We start from the raw sequence: 17,651 nt of genomic DNA, 5'->3' as shown, positions 1-17,651 counted from the left end.
AATCTCCTGCTTTTAGTCAAAGTGTTTTTTTTTCTATTCTTCCTGCCAAAATGGAGTTGCATTTTTTTTCAGCACTTTGCTACAACTTGCTCTCCTACCTATTTTGCATTATCAGCAAATTTGGCAATCATACCCTTTGTCGCTGCATCTAATCATTGTATAAATTGTAAAAAAAAATTGAGGCCTCAACACTCACGACATCTAAACGAATGTTTTGTCCTCAGCAAAGGCCTCACCTTCATTCCTCTATGCTCCCAGATTAATGAGTTCGACACACGCTGCCACCTTGAATGTTTCTTCCATTGTCTCTGCCTCCGAGCCCACTTTTTCACTCAAGACACCCACCCTCCCACCTAGACCCCTTCTCCCACCTGCAACACACCCCATCCACCTGGACACCCCGTGCTGGTCTGTTACCCACCCTTGACCTCTTGATTTCAAACTATTGCTGAGACATTAACCGCCTCAACCTGTCCACTCCCTTACCCACTCCAACTCCCACCTTCACAACGCGCAGCCCTCCACTCCCTCTGCTCCAACCCCAACCTCACCATCAAACTCACAGACAAGGAGGGTGCAGTAGATGTGTGGCACTCCAACCTCTATACCACTGAAGCCAGGAACCAACTCACAGACATCTCCTCCTACTGCCCCCTTGATCACGACCTCACCTCCCATCACCAAACCATCATCTCCCAGACCATCCACAATCTCATCACCTCTGGGGATCTCCCACCCACAGCCTCCGACCTCACTGTCTTGAACCCTGCACTGCCCGATTCTATCTCCTACCGAAGATTCACCAACCTGCCTGCCCCGGTTGTCCCATTGTCTCAGCCTGCACCTGTCCCACTGAACTTATCTCTTCCGACCTTGACACCATCCTGTCCCCTTAGTCCAGGAGCTCCTCACATATGTTTATGACACCACCCACACCCATCTCCTCCAATATTTTTGTTTGTCCGGTCTGCAATGCCTCATTTTCACCATGGACATCCAGTCCCTATATACATCGATCTGCCACAATGAAGGTCTGCAAGCCCTCTGTTTCCATTTCTTCCTCTCACACCATCCCAATCAGTACCCTTCCACTGATACTCTCACCTGCCTGGCTGAACTGGCCCTCACCCTCAACAACTTGTCCTTCTAATCCTCCCACTTCCGCCAAACCAAAGGGGTAGCCATGGGCACCTGCATCCGACCCAGCTATGTCTGCCTGGTTGTCGGATACATGGGACAGTCCATCTTCAGTAGTTACACTGGCACCAGCCCCTACCTTTTCTTCCGCTACATCAGTGACTGTATCGGTTCCACCCCATGCTCCCACAAGGAGGTTTAACAGTTCATCAAGTTAACCAACACCTTCCACCCCGACCTCAAACTCACCTGGACCATCTCGGACACCTTCCTCACCTTCCTGGACCTCTCCATCACTTTCTCTGGCAACCGATTAACCACAGACATCTACTACAAGCCTACTGACTCCCAAAGCTACCTAGACTCCTCCCACTCTGCCTCCTTTAAAAATTCCATCCCCGATTCCCAATTCATCCATCACTGTCACATCTGTTTTCAGGATGACCAAGTCCACCTCAGAAAGTCCCAGATGGCCTCCTTCTTCCACGATTGCAACTTCCCTTCCCACATAGTTGACCATGCCCTCCAGCGCATCTCCTCCACTTCATGCGCCATTGCCCTAAAACCCCACCCCTCCTAATGCAACAAGGACAAAAAACCCCAGTCCTCAGATTCCACCCACCAACCTCTGCATACATTGCATCATCCTCCGCCATTTCTGCCACCTCCAAACAGACCCCACCACCAGAGATATATTTCCCTCCCCATCCCCATCAGCGTTCTGGAGAAACATTCCCTCCGCGGCTCCCTTGTCAGGTCCACACCCCATACCAGCACACACCCCACTCCTGGCACCTTTTCCTGCCATTGCCGGAAGTACAAAACCTGCACCCACACCACACCCCTCGCCTCCATCCAAGTCCCCAAGGGATCCTTCCATATCTGTCAGAAATTTACCTGTACCTCTACCAATGTCATCTATTACATCCTTTGCACCTGGTGTGGTCTCCTCTACATCGTGGGGACAGGATGCCTTCTTCTGGATCATTTCAGAGAACTTCTCTGGGACACCTGCACCCACCAACCCCACCGCCTTGTGGCTGAACACTTCAACTCCCCCTTCCTCTCCGTCAAAGACTTGCAGGTCCTGGGCCTCCTCCACTGCCAAACTGTTACCACCCGATGCCTGAAGATGAACGCCTCATTTTCCACCTTTGGACCCTGCTACCACATGGGATAAATGTGGATTTCAACAGCTTCCTCATTTCCCCTCTCCCCACATTATCCTAATCCCAAGCCTCCAACTCGGCACTGCCTTCCAGTCCTGTTGTTCACTCCCCCCTTCTGACCTATCACCTTCTCCCTTACCTTCTTCCACCTATCACTTTCACAGCTACTTCCCCCCCAACCCCACCCCCCTCCCATTTATCTCTCAGGCCCCCCCAGCCCACAACCCTCAATCTGATGAAGGCCTTATGCCCGAAACATCGATTCCCCTGCTCCTTGGATGATGCCTGACCTGCTGTGCTTTCCCAGCAACACACTCTCGACTCTGATCTCCAGCATCTGCAATTCTCACTTTTTCTACTCATGACATCTTGCCAATCAGAAAAGAAAAACACTTAAGTGTACTGCCTTTTTCCTGTTAGCCCGCCAATCTTCCAACAATGCCAAAATGTTACCCGACATCATGAGCTTTTATTCTCTGTAAAACATTTTGATATGACTGTTTCTTAAGTACCTTCTGTAAATTTAAACACAGTACATCCACCCAGTCCCCTCTGTCCACAACAGAAATTAACAAGCTCCAATAAATTAGTTAAATATGATTCTCCTTTTGCAAGCCCGTGTTGAATCTGACTGATTACCTTGAATTTTTCTAAGAGCCCTGCTATAATTTATTTAATTAGAGTCTAATGGCAACTACTAAGCTAACTGGCTTGTACTTCACAGATTTCTGTTTCTCTCTCTTTGTGAATAACAGAATTCATTATTTTCCAATCTAATTGATCCTTCCCCACAGGAAAGGAATTTTGGAAAATTAAAACCAACATATCAATTCGTCACTAGCCACTTGCTTAACGATTCTACAAGACTAAAGATGGAGGAGCAGAATATAGACCATTCAGCTCATCAGGTCTGCTTCACCAGCTGATCATGGCTTATATGTTTTAAAAACCCATTTTACTGCCAGTCAAGAACCTATCTGTCTCTGTCTCTGTCTTAAAGACACTCAATGACTTGGCCTCCACAGCCCTCTGTGGCAATGAGTTGCACAGATTTACCATACTCGAGCTGAAGAAATTCCTCCTTATCTCAGTTCAAAAAAGTCATTCATTCACTCTGAAGTTATGCCCTCAGCTCCAAGTCTTTCCTACTTAGTGGAAATATCTTCTCCACATCTACTCTATCCAGGCCTCACAGTATTCTGCAAATTTCGATGAGATCGCTCCTTATCCTTCTAAACCTCATGCAGTACAGACCCACAGTCCTAATCACTCCTCATATGAGAAGCCTTCATCCTTTGGATAATTCTTGTGAAATCCATCTGGTTCCCCTCCAACATCAGCATGTCCTGTCTTAGATATGGGGCCCAAAACCGCTCACAAAATTCCAAATGGGATATGACCAAAACCTTATACAAACTCCACAGTATATCCCTGTTTATATATTCTAGCCCTCTCAAAATGAATGCTAACATTGCATTTGCTTTCCTAACTACCAACTGAACCTGCACGTTAACCTTAAGAGAATCCTGAACTCAGACTCTTAAGTTTATTTTGGCTTGAGATTTCCAAAGCCTTTCCCCATTTAGAAAACAGTCTATTCTTCGTACTGAAGTACATAACCTTGCACATTGTTTCCTTCTGCTACTTCTTGGCCCACTCTCCTAGCCTATCCAAGTCTTCTACAACCTCCCTGCTTCCTTGACACTACCTGCCCATCCACCTATATTTGTGTCATCTGCAAACTTAGAACAATGCCCTCAGTTCCTTCATCCAGATCATTAACATTTAATGTGAATATTTGTGGTCACAGCATGGACCCCTGTGGAACTCTACTAGTCACTGGCCGTTATTGTGAAGAAGACCCCTTTATTCTTACTCTCTGCCTTCTGCCAGTCAGCCAATCCTCTATCCGTGCTATTATCTTGCCCCTAACATCATGGGCCTCTATGTTGTAATATGCCTTCTAGCAATCCTGGCTGTCCTTTGTCTAACTTGCTCATTACCTACTCAATGAATTCTAACATATTTGTCAGGCATGATGTCCCCTTGAAGAAAGCCATACTCATTCAGTTCTATTATGCCATGCACATGCAAGTACTCTGCAATCTCATCCTTAATAATGGACTCTAATATCTTACTAACAATTGAGGTCAAGATAATTGACCTATTATTTCCTGTCTTCTACCTGTCTCCCTCCTTACATAGGGATGTTATATTATTCATTTTCTAGTCCTCTGGGACCCTGCCTGACTTCAGTGATTGTCAAAAGATCATCATTAATGCTTCCAAAGTCTCCTCTGCTACCTCCTTCAGAATCCTGAAGTGTAGTCTATCTGGTCCCGGTGATTTATCCACCTTCTCCTTAGCAATATCTACTGTATTCACCTCTGCCCCTTGACTCTTTTTAAGTTGAAGTAAGGGGATCAAGCATTGCCAAGTAAGGCAGAAGAATGGGTTGAGCATCATATGTGCCATGATCAAATGGTGGAGCAGACTTGATAGGTGAAACAGCCTAATTCTGTTCCTGTACCTTATGGCCTTATGGTCTTCTGGTAGGCCACTGGTGTCTTCAATCATGAAGTCTGATGCAAATTGCCTTTTCAGTTCCTCTGCTATTTCTCTGTTTCCTATTACTACTTCTCCAGCCTTATTTTCCAGCCTCTCTCTAACCTTTCATACATCAAAAAAATCTCTTGCAATCTCCTTTTATATTACTAATTAGCTAACTTTCATATTTGATGTTCCCCCACTTTATTGCTTTTAGTGGTCCTTTGCTGATTTTTAAAGGCACCTCAATTCTTTGGCTTCTCAATAATCATCACCACATTGTATGTTTTCTGTTTTCCTTTAAAGCTGTCCCTGACTTCTCTTATCAGTCATGGTTGCCTCATCCTCCCCAATTCTTCCTTGCGATGATTTTCTGCTGCGCCTCCTGAATTACCCCCAGAAACCCTTGCCATTGCTACTCCACCATTTTCTCTGCTAGGCTTCCCCTTCTAATCAACTGCGGCCAGCTCCTCCTTCATGTCTTTAGGGTTACCTTTATTCAGTTGGGAGAAAGTGAGGACCACAGATGCTGGAGATCACAGTCAAAAAGTGTGGCGCTGGAAAAGCACAGCAGGTCAGGCAACATCCGAGAAGCAAGGCAATCGACATTTCCAGCCTAAGCCCTTCATCAGGAATGTGCCCAAAACGTCAACTCTCCTGCTCCTTGGATACTAGGTAAAAGCTGTATTTCTGATGAAGGGCTTTTGCCCGAAACGTCGATTTTACTGCTCCTCGGATACTGCCTGACCCACTGTGCTTTTCCAGTGCCACACTTTTCGACACTGTTACTCAGTTGTCAAACTCTTACATTTATTCCGGCTCCTCCCTCTCAAACTGCGGGGTGAATTCTGTCATATTGTGGTCACTGCTCCCTGGGAGTTCCTTCGCCTTCAGCTCTCTAATCGAGTCTGCCTCATTACACATCACTAAATCTAGAGTGGCCTGTTCCCTAGTGGGCTCTACCACAAGCTGCTCCAAACAAAATTTCATACATATGCCACAACTTACATTACTTTGGATCTGCTACCAACCTGATTTTCCTAGTCCACCTGCAATTTGACGTCCCCCATGATTACTGCAATGGTGCCTTTCTTACATGCTTTTTAATCTACCGATTTATTTTCTACTCCATATCCTGACTACTGCTAGGGGGCCTGCACACAACTCCCGTCAGGATCTTTTTATCTTTGCACTTCTTCAACTGTATCCACACAGATTCCAAACCTTCTGACTCCATAGCACTCACTGCTGTCAATTTAATTTCATTTCTTATCATGAAGGCAACTCCGCCCCCTCCCCGCCGATCTGCCTGTCCTTTCAATAGGACACGTAATCTTGGATATTTACTTCCCAGCCTGCAAGGGACATCAAAGAGATGTCCCTTGCAGGCACATCTCTTTGATGCCTAGAACATTGTACCCACCAATTTCAATCTATGATACAAGCTCAGTTACCTTGTTTTATATACTGCACGCATTTAAGTACACACCCTCAGTCCTGCAATCACCGCCCCTCTCTTATAGTTATCCCTTTACCTTCTGTAATTGAAGGTAGGTTCCTGGCCCTTTCCTTCCCTCTGTCCTATTACTTGCTATGGAAAATTTAATAACCTCTGTTGAGCATTCCCTCCGCCTCCCAAGCTCCTCCACTCCCTCTTAAATATTTTAAAGCTGTTATGAACACCCTATTGAGCCTTTCCACTAGGATTCCCACATTAGATTAGATTACTTACAGTGTGGAAACAGGCCCTTCGACCCAACAAGTCCACACCGACCTGCCGAAGCGCAACCCACCCAGACCCATTCCCCTACATTTACCCCTTCACCTAACTCTACGGGCTATTTAGCATGGCCAATTCACCTAACCTGCACATTTTTGGACTGTGGGAGGAAACCGGAGCACCCGGAAGAAACCCACACAGACACGGGGAGAATGTGCAAACTCCACACAGTCAGTCACTTGAGGCGGCATTTGAACCCGGGTCTCTGGCGCTGTGAGGCAGCAGTGCTTACCACTGTGCCGCCCACAAAGAGAAGGCAGAGAGGAGATTAGGTTAGATTGGATTCCCGTCAGTGTGGAAACAGGCCCTTCGGCCCAACAAGTCCACACCAACCCTCCGAAGAGCAACCCACCCAATCCAATTCCACTACATTTATCCCTGCACATAGCAATACGGGCAATTTAGTACGGCCAATTCACATAACCTGCACATCTTTGGACTCCACACAAACATTTGCCCAAGGCGGGAATTAAACCTGGGTCCCTGGTGCTGTGAGGCAGCAGTGCTCACCACTGAGCCGCCATGTTCAGGTGGAGTCCGTTCTGTCATTACAGATCCTTCCTAAGCCAATACTGATGTCAGGGCCCCACAAAATGGAACCTTTCCTTTCCACACCTCTCCTTTATCAATTTATGACCTTAATTTTCTTATCTCTATGCCAATTTGCATATGGCTCAGATAATAAACCTAAGATTATAACCATCGAAGTCCAGATCTTTATTTTTGCTCATAATTCCTGACACTCCCCCGACAGGACCTCTTGCCTACTAAAAAAAAACGAAAGAACTATGGATGCTCTAAATCAGCAAGAAAAACAGAAATTGCTGAAAAAGCTCAGCAGATCTGGCAAGGTCTGTGGAAAGAAATCAAAGTTAATGTTTTGGATCCAGTGACCCTTCCTCACCGGACGTGAAATGTTAACTTTGATTTCTCTTCACAGATGCTGCCAGACTTCTTGCTTCCTCTTGCCTACGTTGTTGGTGCCAACATGGAGCACAACAAGTGGATCCTCCCCCTCCCTCTTTTCATGCCGATTTGAAATGTCCCTCACTTTGGTACCAGGTAGACAGTACACGACATGAGACTCTCGATCCTGCTTACACAGAATGCTATTTGTGCTCTTACTTATAGAATTCCTACCACTACTAGTTTTGTTTTCACTCCCCTGCTTGAATGGCCTCCTGTACGATGCTACAGTAGTTAATTTACCCACTTTTGATACTGTCCTTTTCTCATCTACACAGCGAGTAAGTACGTCACACCTATTGGACAAAATTTACAGCCCAGGAACAGGCAGTTCGGCCCTCCAAGCATGAGCTGATCTAAATCCACTGTCTAAACCTGTCGCCCAATTCCTAAGCATCTGTATCCCTCTGCTCCCCACCTACTCATGCATCTGTCCAGACACACCTTAAATGAATCTACTGTGCCTGCCTCTACTACCTCTGCTGGCAACATGTTCCAGGCACCTCTGTGTAAAGTACTTGCTGCATATATACCCCTTAAACTTTTCAGCTCTCACCTTGAACGCGTGACCTCTTGTTATTGAATCTCTCACACTGGGAAAAAGCTTATATCTATCTACCCTGTCTATACCCTTCATGATTTTGTAAACCTCAATCAGGTCCCCCCTCAATCTCCTTTTTTTTAATGAAAACAATCCTAACCTACTCAACCTCTCTTCATAGCCAGCACCTTCCAAACCAGGCAACATCCTCGTAAACCTTCTCTGCACCCTCTCCAAAGCGTCCACATCCTTTTCGTAATGTGGCGACCAGAACTGTACACAGTATTCTAAATGCGGCCAAACCAGTGTCTTGTACAGATTTAACATAACCTGCCAACTCTTATACTCAATACCCCATTCAATGAAGGCAAGCGTACCATAATTTGGAGATGCTGGTGTTGGACTGGGGTGTACAAAGTTAAAAATCACACAACACCATGTTATAGTCCAACAGGTTTAATTAGAAGCACGAGCTTTCGGAGCACCGCTCCTTCATCAGGTAGTCCTTCATCAACCACCGAAAGCTAGTGTTTCCGATTAAACCTTTTGGACTATGATCTGGTGTTGTGTGATTTTTAACTAAGCATATCGTATGCCTTCTTGACCACTCTGTCCATCTGTGCAGTCACCTTCAGGGTACAATAGACCTGAACTCCCAGATCTCTTTGCTCATCAACCTTTCCCAAGGCTCTTCCGTTTACAGTGTAGTTGGTTCTAGAATTAGACTTCCCAAAATGCATCACCTTACATTTGCTGAATTGAACTCCATTTGCTACTTCTCTCGAGTCTATCTATATTTTCCGGTATTCTTTGACAGTCCCCTATGCTTTCTGCTACTCCACCAATCTATGTGTCGTCTGCAAAGTTACTGACCATACCAACAGTGCCCTCTTCCAGGTCATTTATGTATATCACAAACAACAGTGGCCCCAATACTGACCCCTGTGGAACACCACTGGTCACCTTTCTTCATTTTGAGAAATCCCCTTCAACTACTACTCTCTGTCTCCTGTTGCTCAACCAGTTCTTTATCCACCTAGCTAGAACACCCTGCACACCATGTGACTTCACTTCCTCCATTAGTTTACCATGGGGAGTTTACCAAAGTCAAAAACTGATGCTCCTTCAATCCTAAATTCAGGATCCGTCAGTATTCCTCACTCATAGACATGCCCTCTTGTAATTGACCACTGGGCAAAATAGAGTACTTAACCTACACGTCATGACTGCCTCCTGAAACACAGCATCCAGCTAACTCACCCTCACCCCCCCCCCCCCCCCCCCTCCTTGACGTGTCGTACTCTAGGATAAGGACCTGGGGACTTGTCAGCCAAGCACCGACACTTTGCTCAATACGATTTGTCCAGGGAAAGTTTGCTTGATTTCCTCCCTCCATTTCCTGATTTACAGCTAGCTCAGGAATGTTGCTTGTATCCTCTATAATGAAGACCAATGCAAATTCAATTCAGCTGCCATCTCCTTAATTTCCATTGATACTTCTCTGGACTCACTTTCTATAGTTCCAACACTCCCTTTATTAGTCATAGAATCATAGAGATGTACAGCATGGAAACAAACCCTTCAGTCCAACCTGTCCATGCCGACCAGATATCCCAACCCAATCTAGTCGCACCTGCCAGCACCTGGCCCATATCCCTCCAAACCCTTCCTATTCATACACCCATCCAAATGCCTCTTAAATGTTGCAATTGTACCAGCCTCCACCACATCCTCTGACAGCTCATTCCATACCTGTACCACCCTCTGTGTGAAAAAGTTGCCCCTTAGGTCTCTTTTATATCTTTCCCCTCTCGCCCTAAATCTATGCCCTCTAGTTCTGGACTCCCCGACCCCAGGGAAAAGACTTTGTCTTATTCATTCTTTTTCTTAAATATTTATAGGAATTCTTATTTCCTGTTTCTATATTTCTCACTCGTTTTCTCCATTTCCAAATTTCTCCCTCAATATTAAATATTTCAATATGCTTTTCTTTTTCCAATAATGTATCCAAGCTTCTGATCTGCAATTGTATACTTCTTCTTTAAGTTTGATACTATCTTTAATTTTTTAATTGATCAACTATGGTGGGTCCTCCCCCTTGGACCTTTTCTTTCTCATTGGAAGGTAACCATTCTGTGTTCTAAAATATCCCTTTAAGTGTCTACTATAATATCTCTATCACTTTACTTCATTTGTGCAATATCCCTGTTCACCCTCGGCATTCAATATACCTGTCGAGATATTCTTTTGCTTTGCTGCTTCACAATGGTGGCTTTAGTTTTCACTCTGAAACACTTTGTTCTTTGGCTAAAGTATTGAAACAAATGTGACAACTCTTCTTTTTGAATGTGATCTGTGTCACTTTAATGATTTGAGCTGTGTCTTGAGCTGGATTGCCATCTGAACATCTATCAATAGCTTCCAAATAGAGTAGAATTAGCCTTCTTAGTAACCATTTAGAGGTGGTTCTGGTTGTACTTTGAAAGATTTTAATGCAGTTGGCTCAGTGGTCTTGGAAAGAACCTCAATATTTTCAGGTCTTCCTCATGAATGGAATGCATTCTTCTGCTGTCCACTTCACCTTTGGTGATGGACATAACCATCACTTCTCTTAAGCTCCTCTGCCTTGCTGTCTGCCTTCAGAAATTAGTTCAAAATATATTCTCTTGAGTATATCTCCCACCTAGTCTTCTACCAATGGTCAACAGGCATTTTCAGTTGATAAAGTGCATTGAAATATATTATTGAATCATGGAGCCATACAGCACAGAAACAGATCCTTCAGTCCAACTTATCCATGCATACAAAGTTTCCCAAACTAAACCAGTCCCACCTAACTGTACCTGCATCTGCCACTCCCTCTGGCAGTTCATTCCACATATGAACTACTCTGTGTGAAAAAGGTGTCCCTCAGGTCCCTTTGAAATCTTTCCCCTCTCACCTAAAAAATATGTCCCCTAGTTTTGAACTCCTCCACTCTGGGGAAAAGACTTTCCTACTCACCCTATCTATGCCACTCATGATTTTGTAGATCTCAATCAGGTCAGTCCTCAACCTCCTATGCTTCAGTGAAAAAAATCCCAGCCTATCCAGCCTCATTGGCAACATCCTGGTAATTTCTTTCTGAACCCTTTCTTGTTAAATAATATCCTTCCTATAGCAGAACAACCAGAACTGTACAGTATTCCAGAAGTGGCCTCACCAACGTCCTTTACAAACTCAACATGACATCTCAACTCCTTTACTCAATACTCTAGCAGTGAAGACAGGCATGCTGAACGCTTTCTTATGGATGGTAGTTGTTGTTACTTGACTCCTATAAGAAGTTTGAAAACTAGAGTGATTTTTTAAAATACTTATTTTACATTATTTTATACATTATTGAAAACCTTTCTTCCAACAAATGGTTTGATTTCTACTGTTCCTCATAATCACTGTGGAGTACACAATGCCCTGTGTGATGTCTGACAGTCGTAATTTCAATTGAAAGTGCCCTTGCTCTCACCTTGAAACATTCATAATTCCACTATAATTGGACAGGCATTTTGCCAATTCACTAATGAAAAACATGGAACCTTTGCCTTTTTTTTCTTTTCCAGCTCATCGATTTACCAACAAGGTGGGGCGGGGGCAAACCACTTCATGAAGCAGTGTGCCATCTGCACTCAGTTTAATTTGTAAACAAACATTGTTCTGTGGCCTTACTTCATAAATTACCTTGGAAATGCCACAGACAAATTGTAGCAGGATGAAGATGTCAGCCAATCAAAGGCTTGAAGCATTCATAAATAAGCTAGTTCCCTTAATAAATTCATTCCATAACCATTGACTCTACATCTCAAATTAATTTTAACAGTGCTGTACACAGCAAAACTGCAACTTAATGTTACCAAATTATTTCTCTGTTTGAAGCAATAACCTTTAATTTCAGACAGTTCCTCGCATTATTTTTCTCTTGTTATACTCCTATTCTACAGACTGTTGTCTCAAATGATGGGGAGATGGGGATGGTAGTGCTCAGGTAAAAAGGAGGAGAATGTGTGCTAACATGGCTGCTACTAAACCTGTAGGAGAAAGCGAGGACTACAGATGCTGGAGATCAGAGTTGAGAGTGTGGTGCTGGGAAAGCACAGCAGGTCCGGCAGCATCCGAGCTTTATTAGCCCTTCAACTCCTGATGAAGAGCTCTTGCCCAGAAAGTCAATTCTCCTGCTCCTTGGATGCTGCCTGACCTGTTACTAAACGTCTACACTATGCTGAAACTGCAAGATCAGGCCCAGTTGAATCTATTACATTTGTGTCATTCTAGACTGGAAACTGACATGGCCTTCATCATGATAAACAATAAACTATATCACATTTCCTTTGCAAATTTACAGAAATATTCATTGCAAGAGGTGATACCCAGTCTTGTTACCCTGCTTACAATCAACAATAGTATGCACTATTGGTAGCAGAGATGAGTTAAGCAGCTGTTGAACCTAAATAAAATATAATATGAAGTAGGGGAAACGCTTGAATGAACGTTGGCCTTTTTATCAACATGATTTGCATTCAGAAAAAGATTTCCAGTTTTATTGTGTTGTAATATTTTTGCAGTAGTCGTTTCAACTATTAAATAAATCACTTGCCTAATTTCATGGCTCAGTGAGGTGCTACTGTGAGCAAAGTGTAAAATCCAGAAATAAAACAAATTGAATGTGATTGTAAACATCAGGACCTTTAAGTTGACAATGCGGCCATTTTTCCCCAGGGTTTTTACAATTGTCTGTGATTGAAAAGCTGACTACCTGAACTGGTGACTGAAAGCCTGTAATTACAAACAGTTGCCAGCATGCACTGCTTTAATTATAAGCGTTCTGTTGGATGTTTTTGTCAAAAGGATCAAGACTGTGTTCGGTCAAATGCATTGAGTGAATGCATTTTCCCTCACGTTGCTGATAAAGTAATCTCTACATTTTATTGACAGGGGGATGCTTGACTAAGGTGAAATGGTTGAGTTCGTGGCCGGTATTGCTTGTGCTGTTCTTCACAGTCCCTAACTGTGCGAAGCCTCGCTGGGAGAATTTCTTCATGCTAACCTTTCTCATGTCCACTCTATGGATTGCAGTCTTTTCTTATTTAATGGTGTGGATGGTAAGTAAGAAAGAAATCACTCAGGAAAATCATCATACATTTTAACATATCTTGTGTTGAAAGAATTTATTGAGGGAAGACAAATGCAATAGCCCCAGACCAACAAGAAGCCAGATATTTGAATGGGAGTAAGGAAGAGAGATATGCAGTTCCATGGTGTGCTATTGTATTGCCTCAAACAACTGAGATGACCATTGACATACTCTATCAAAATGAGTTCAGAATTGGTTTATGGGCAGGGAATAGAGAGTAGGAGCAAGTGGATCATTTTCAGGATGGCTGCTTGTAGACAATAGACAATAGGTGCAGGAGGAGGCCATTCTGCCCTTCGAGCCTGCACCACCATTATGATCATTAGATTAGATTAGATTACAGTGTGGAAACAGGCCCTTCGGCCCAACAAGTCCACACCGACCCGCCGAAGCGAAACCCACCCATACCCCGACATTTACCCCTTACCTAACACTACGGGCAATTTAGCATGGCCAGTTCACCTGACCCTGCACATCTTTTGGACTGTGGGAGGAAACCGGAGCACCCGGAGGAAACCCACGCAGACACGGGAGAACGTGCAAACTCCACACAGTCAGTCGCCTGAGGCGGGAATTGAACCCGGGTCTCAGGCGCTGTGAGGCAACAGTGCTAACCACTGTGCCACCGTGCCGCCCACAAATGCTGATCATCCTCAATCCTCAATCAGTATCCTGTTCCTGCCTTATCTTCATAACCCTTTATTCCACTATCCTTGAGAGCTCTATCCAACTCTTTCTTAAGCGAATCCAGAGACTGGGCCTCCACTGCCTTCTGGGGCAGAGCATTCCACACACCCACCACTCTCTGGGTGAAGAGGTTTCTCCTCATCTCTGTCCTAAATGGCCTACCCCTTATTTTTAAGCTGTGTCCTCTAGTTCGGGACTCACCCATCAGCTGAAACATGTTTCCTGCCTCCAGAGTGTCCAATCCTTTAATAATCTTATACATCTCAATCAGATCCCCTCTCAGTCTTCTAAACTCAAGGGTATACAAGCCCAGTCGCTCCAATCTTTCAACATAAGATAGTCCCGCCATTCCAGGAATTGACCTCGTGAACCTACGCTGCACTCCCTCAATAGCCAGAATGTCTTTCCTCAAATTTGGAGACCAGAACTGCACACAGTACTCCAGGTGCGGTCTCACCTGGGCCCTGTACAGCTGCAGAAGAACCTCTTTACTTCTATACTCAATCCCTCTTTTTATGAAGGCTGATCATCCTAAATCAGTATCCTGAGCATGATTGACTAGACTTCTGGAATTTTTTGAGGATGTAACTCTGAAGGTGGACAAGGGAGATCCAGTGGATGTAGTGTACCTGGACTTTCAGAAAGCCTTTGATAAAGGCCCACATAAGAGGTCAGTGAGCAAAATTAGAGCGCATGGTATTGGGGGCAAAGTACTGACTTGGATTGAAAATTGGTTGGCTGACAGGAAACAAACAGTAGTGATAAACGGCTCCCTTTCGGAATGGCAGGCGGTGACCAGTGGGGTACTGCGGGAATCAGTGCTGGGACCGCAGCACCATTTAGGTAGTAATCTGCCTTCCTGTTCTTGCCACCAAAGTGGATAACCATACATTTATCCACATTAAACTGCATCTGTCCACTCACCTAAGCTGTCCAGGTCACCCTGTAATCTCCTAACATCCTCCTCACATTTCACCCTGCCACCCAGCTTTGTATCATCAGCAAATTTGCTGATGTTACTATTAATACCATATTCTATATCATTAATATATATTGTAAAAAGCTGCGGTCCCAGCACTGATTCCCGCAGTACCCCACTGGTCACCGCCTGCCATTCCAAAAGGGAGCCGTTTATCACTACTCTTTGTTTCCTGTCAGCCAACCAATTTTCAATCCAAGTCAGTACTTTGCCCCCAATACCATGCGCTCTAATTGTGCTCACTGATCTCTTATGTGGGCCTTTATCAAAGGCTTTCTGAAAGTCCAGGTACACTACATCCACTGGATCTCCCTTGTCCACCTTCAGAGTTACATCCTCAAAAAATTCCAGAAGACTAGTCAATCATGATTTCCCCTTCATAAATCCATGCTGACTCTGACCTATCCTGTTACTGCTATCCAGATGTGTCGTAATTTCATCCTTTATAATTGACTCCAGCATCTTTCCCACCACTGAGGTCAGACTAACTGGTCTATAATTTCCTGCTTTCTCTCTCGCTCCTTTCTTAAAGAGTGGTACAACATTAGCCACCCTCCAATCCGCAGGAACTGGTCCTGAATCTATCGAACTCTGGAAAGTAATCACCAACGCATGTAATTAGTGGAATGCGTCAAAAATCAATATTTCCAAACTGCATCAGTGACTAAGGGACTAAGCGTAATGTATCCAAGTATTCTGATAATAATAAGCCAAGTGAGCAGTCAGTTGTTGGATGGTAATGAAGAGAATGTGAAGGGATATCGAACAGTAATGTGGTTAGACACAAAAGTGGCAGATGGAATATGATGCAGGAAATTGTAAAGTTGTTCACTGTGGTGGGAAGAATAGAAAAAACAGATAGTCAAAAAAAAAGAACCGAGTAAATGTTGGGAATCACAGGATTTTGAGTTGGAGGGGTTTTTTTGTATGCTTTACTTGGATCACAGAAAGTCAGCACACTGGCAACGCAAAGTGCAAAGAAGGCAAATAGTATATTAGCTTTTATTGCCAGAGGTGACAGTTTAAGAGTAAGGAAGCCCTGATGTCTTTCTATCGGGTTTGGTAATCCACATGGATTAGTGTGTACAGTTTTTGTCTTAGAGGCAGTACAAGGTTCACTATTCGAGAGTTGAGAAGACTGTCCTGTGCAGTGGGACCGAATCAAAGGACCCAGGTTCTCCTGAGTTTAGAAAAATGAGAGGCGATCTTATTGAAATGTATAACATTCTTAGACAATTTGACAGGAGAGATCCTGAAAGGCTGATCCTTGGCAGAAAAGCCTGGGACAAGGGGTCATTATCTCAGGATAAGGGTTGTCCATTTAGGGCTGAAATGAGGAGATACCTCTTCACTCAGAATTGTGAATCTTTAGAGCTGGCATATGGTGAGGTCCTGCATCTTGTTCTTCCTAAGGTCTTCTGATTTCCTTGATATAGTCCTTATTTCACTGTCTCTACACTGGCATTGGTGTAATTCAGCATTCGATACTAGTAATGGATATAAAACGAGGAAAAAAGCTCAGTATCGCAACTAAGAGTACTTTTGGTTTAAATTTGCAGTATTGTCACATTGCACAATCTGAAATTTGGACAATAAATTTGTCTTTTGGGATGGTCCAGGTGAATTTGAGATGAGGGTGGAAGGTGTTGGTAAAGTCGATGAACTGTTCAACCTCCTCGTGGGAGCACGAGGCAGCGACGATCCAGTCATCAATGTAGCGGAGGAGCAGGTGGGGGTGGTGCAGGTGTTACTGCGGAAGAGTCCATCTTTTTCCCTCTCCCCACATTATCCCAGTCTCAAGCCTCCAACTCAGCACCGCCCTCCGGACCTGTCCATCACTCCCCATTCTGACCTATCTCCCTCACCTTCATCCAACTATCGCTTTCTCAGCTACCTTCTCCCAAAATCCTAACCCCCTCTCATTTATCTCTCAGGTCCGACCTACTAGCCTCATTCCTGATGAAGAGCTCTTGCCCGATACGTCGATTCTCCTGCTCCTCGGATGCTGCCTGACCTGCTGTGGTTTTCCAGCACTACACTCTCGACTATGATCTCCAGCATCTGCAGTTCTCACCTTCTCCTCCAAAATTTGTCTTGAAAGATGCCATAAAGTAAATGAACCAGCAGCTGGTTTTATAGCTCACCCAATTTTCTTTACCAGACCCATCCCTCCCCGAGAACAAATTCACCCGAGCACTTAGTTATTTGTTTTTAATGCAGGAGTCTTCAGACATGGAACGTGACCAAGTGAATTGGACTGGAATAAGTTACATCTTTGCTGTGTGGCACTGATGTTAATGGCTTCTCAGGGAGAAGCTTATTTGGGATTGTTAATTAACTGCTAAGCAGCTACATTTCTTAGCCATAGTTGTAAGATAGAGTTTAAATGACCTGAGACTCCCGCAGGTCCCGATCCACAGGCATTCACTTTACTTGACTTATCCCAACAAAGGCAGAAGTGGGTACTGTAGATGCTGGCGATCAGAGTCAAAATTAGAATGGTGCTGGAAAAGCACAGCAGGTCAGGCAGCATCCGAGGAGCTAGAAAATCATAGTTTTGGGCAAAAGCCCTTCAGCAGGAATTTCTGATGAAGGGCTTTTGCTCGAAACGTCGGTTTTCCTGCACCTCGGATGCTGCCTGACCTACTGTGCTTTTCCAGCATCACTCTAATCTTATC

The 17,651-nt window shown here is 44.3% G+C and overlaps 1 protein-coding gene across 3 annotated transcripts in view; it reads left to right on the top strand.

Annotated features, from left to right (window-relative positions):
- slc24a4b (solute carrier family 24 member 4b) overlaps window positions 1-17,651 on the top strand; it is a 306,750-nt gene that overhangs the window by 266,308 nt on the left and 22,791 nt on the right. For 2 of the 3 annotated variants that reach the window (XM_043697208.2, XM_087989693.1), the window contains exon 12: window positions 13,109-13,275. In XM_043697208.2, coding sequence (XP_043553143.1) covers window positions 13,109-13,275 — 167 coding nt within the window. Of the gene's footprint in view, window positions 1-13,108; window positions 13,276-16,907; window positions 17,270-17,651 lie in introns of those variants that run through there. The other variant, XM_087989694.1, reaches the window with a different exon arrangement.

This window comes from Chiloscyllium plagiosum, unplaced genomic scaffold (assembly GCF_037043375.1).
Source record: "Chiloscyllium plagiosum isolate Xiang-an unplaced genomic scaffold, Cpla_swu_hap1 HiC_scaffold_8, whole genome shotgun sequence".
NCBI classification, from domain to species: domain Eukaryota; kingdom Metazoa; phylum Chordata; class Chondrichthyes; order Orectolobiformes; family Hemiscylliidae; genus Chiloscyllium; species Chiloscyllium plagiosum.
This window is presented reverse-complemented; position numbering and strand designations above follow the sequence as displayed.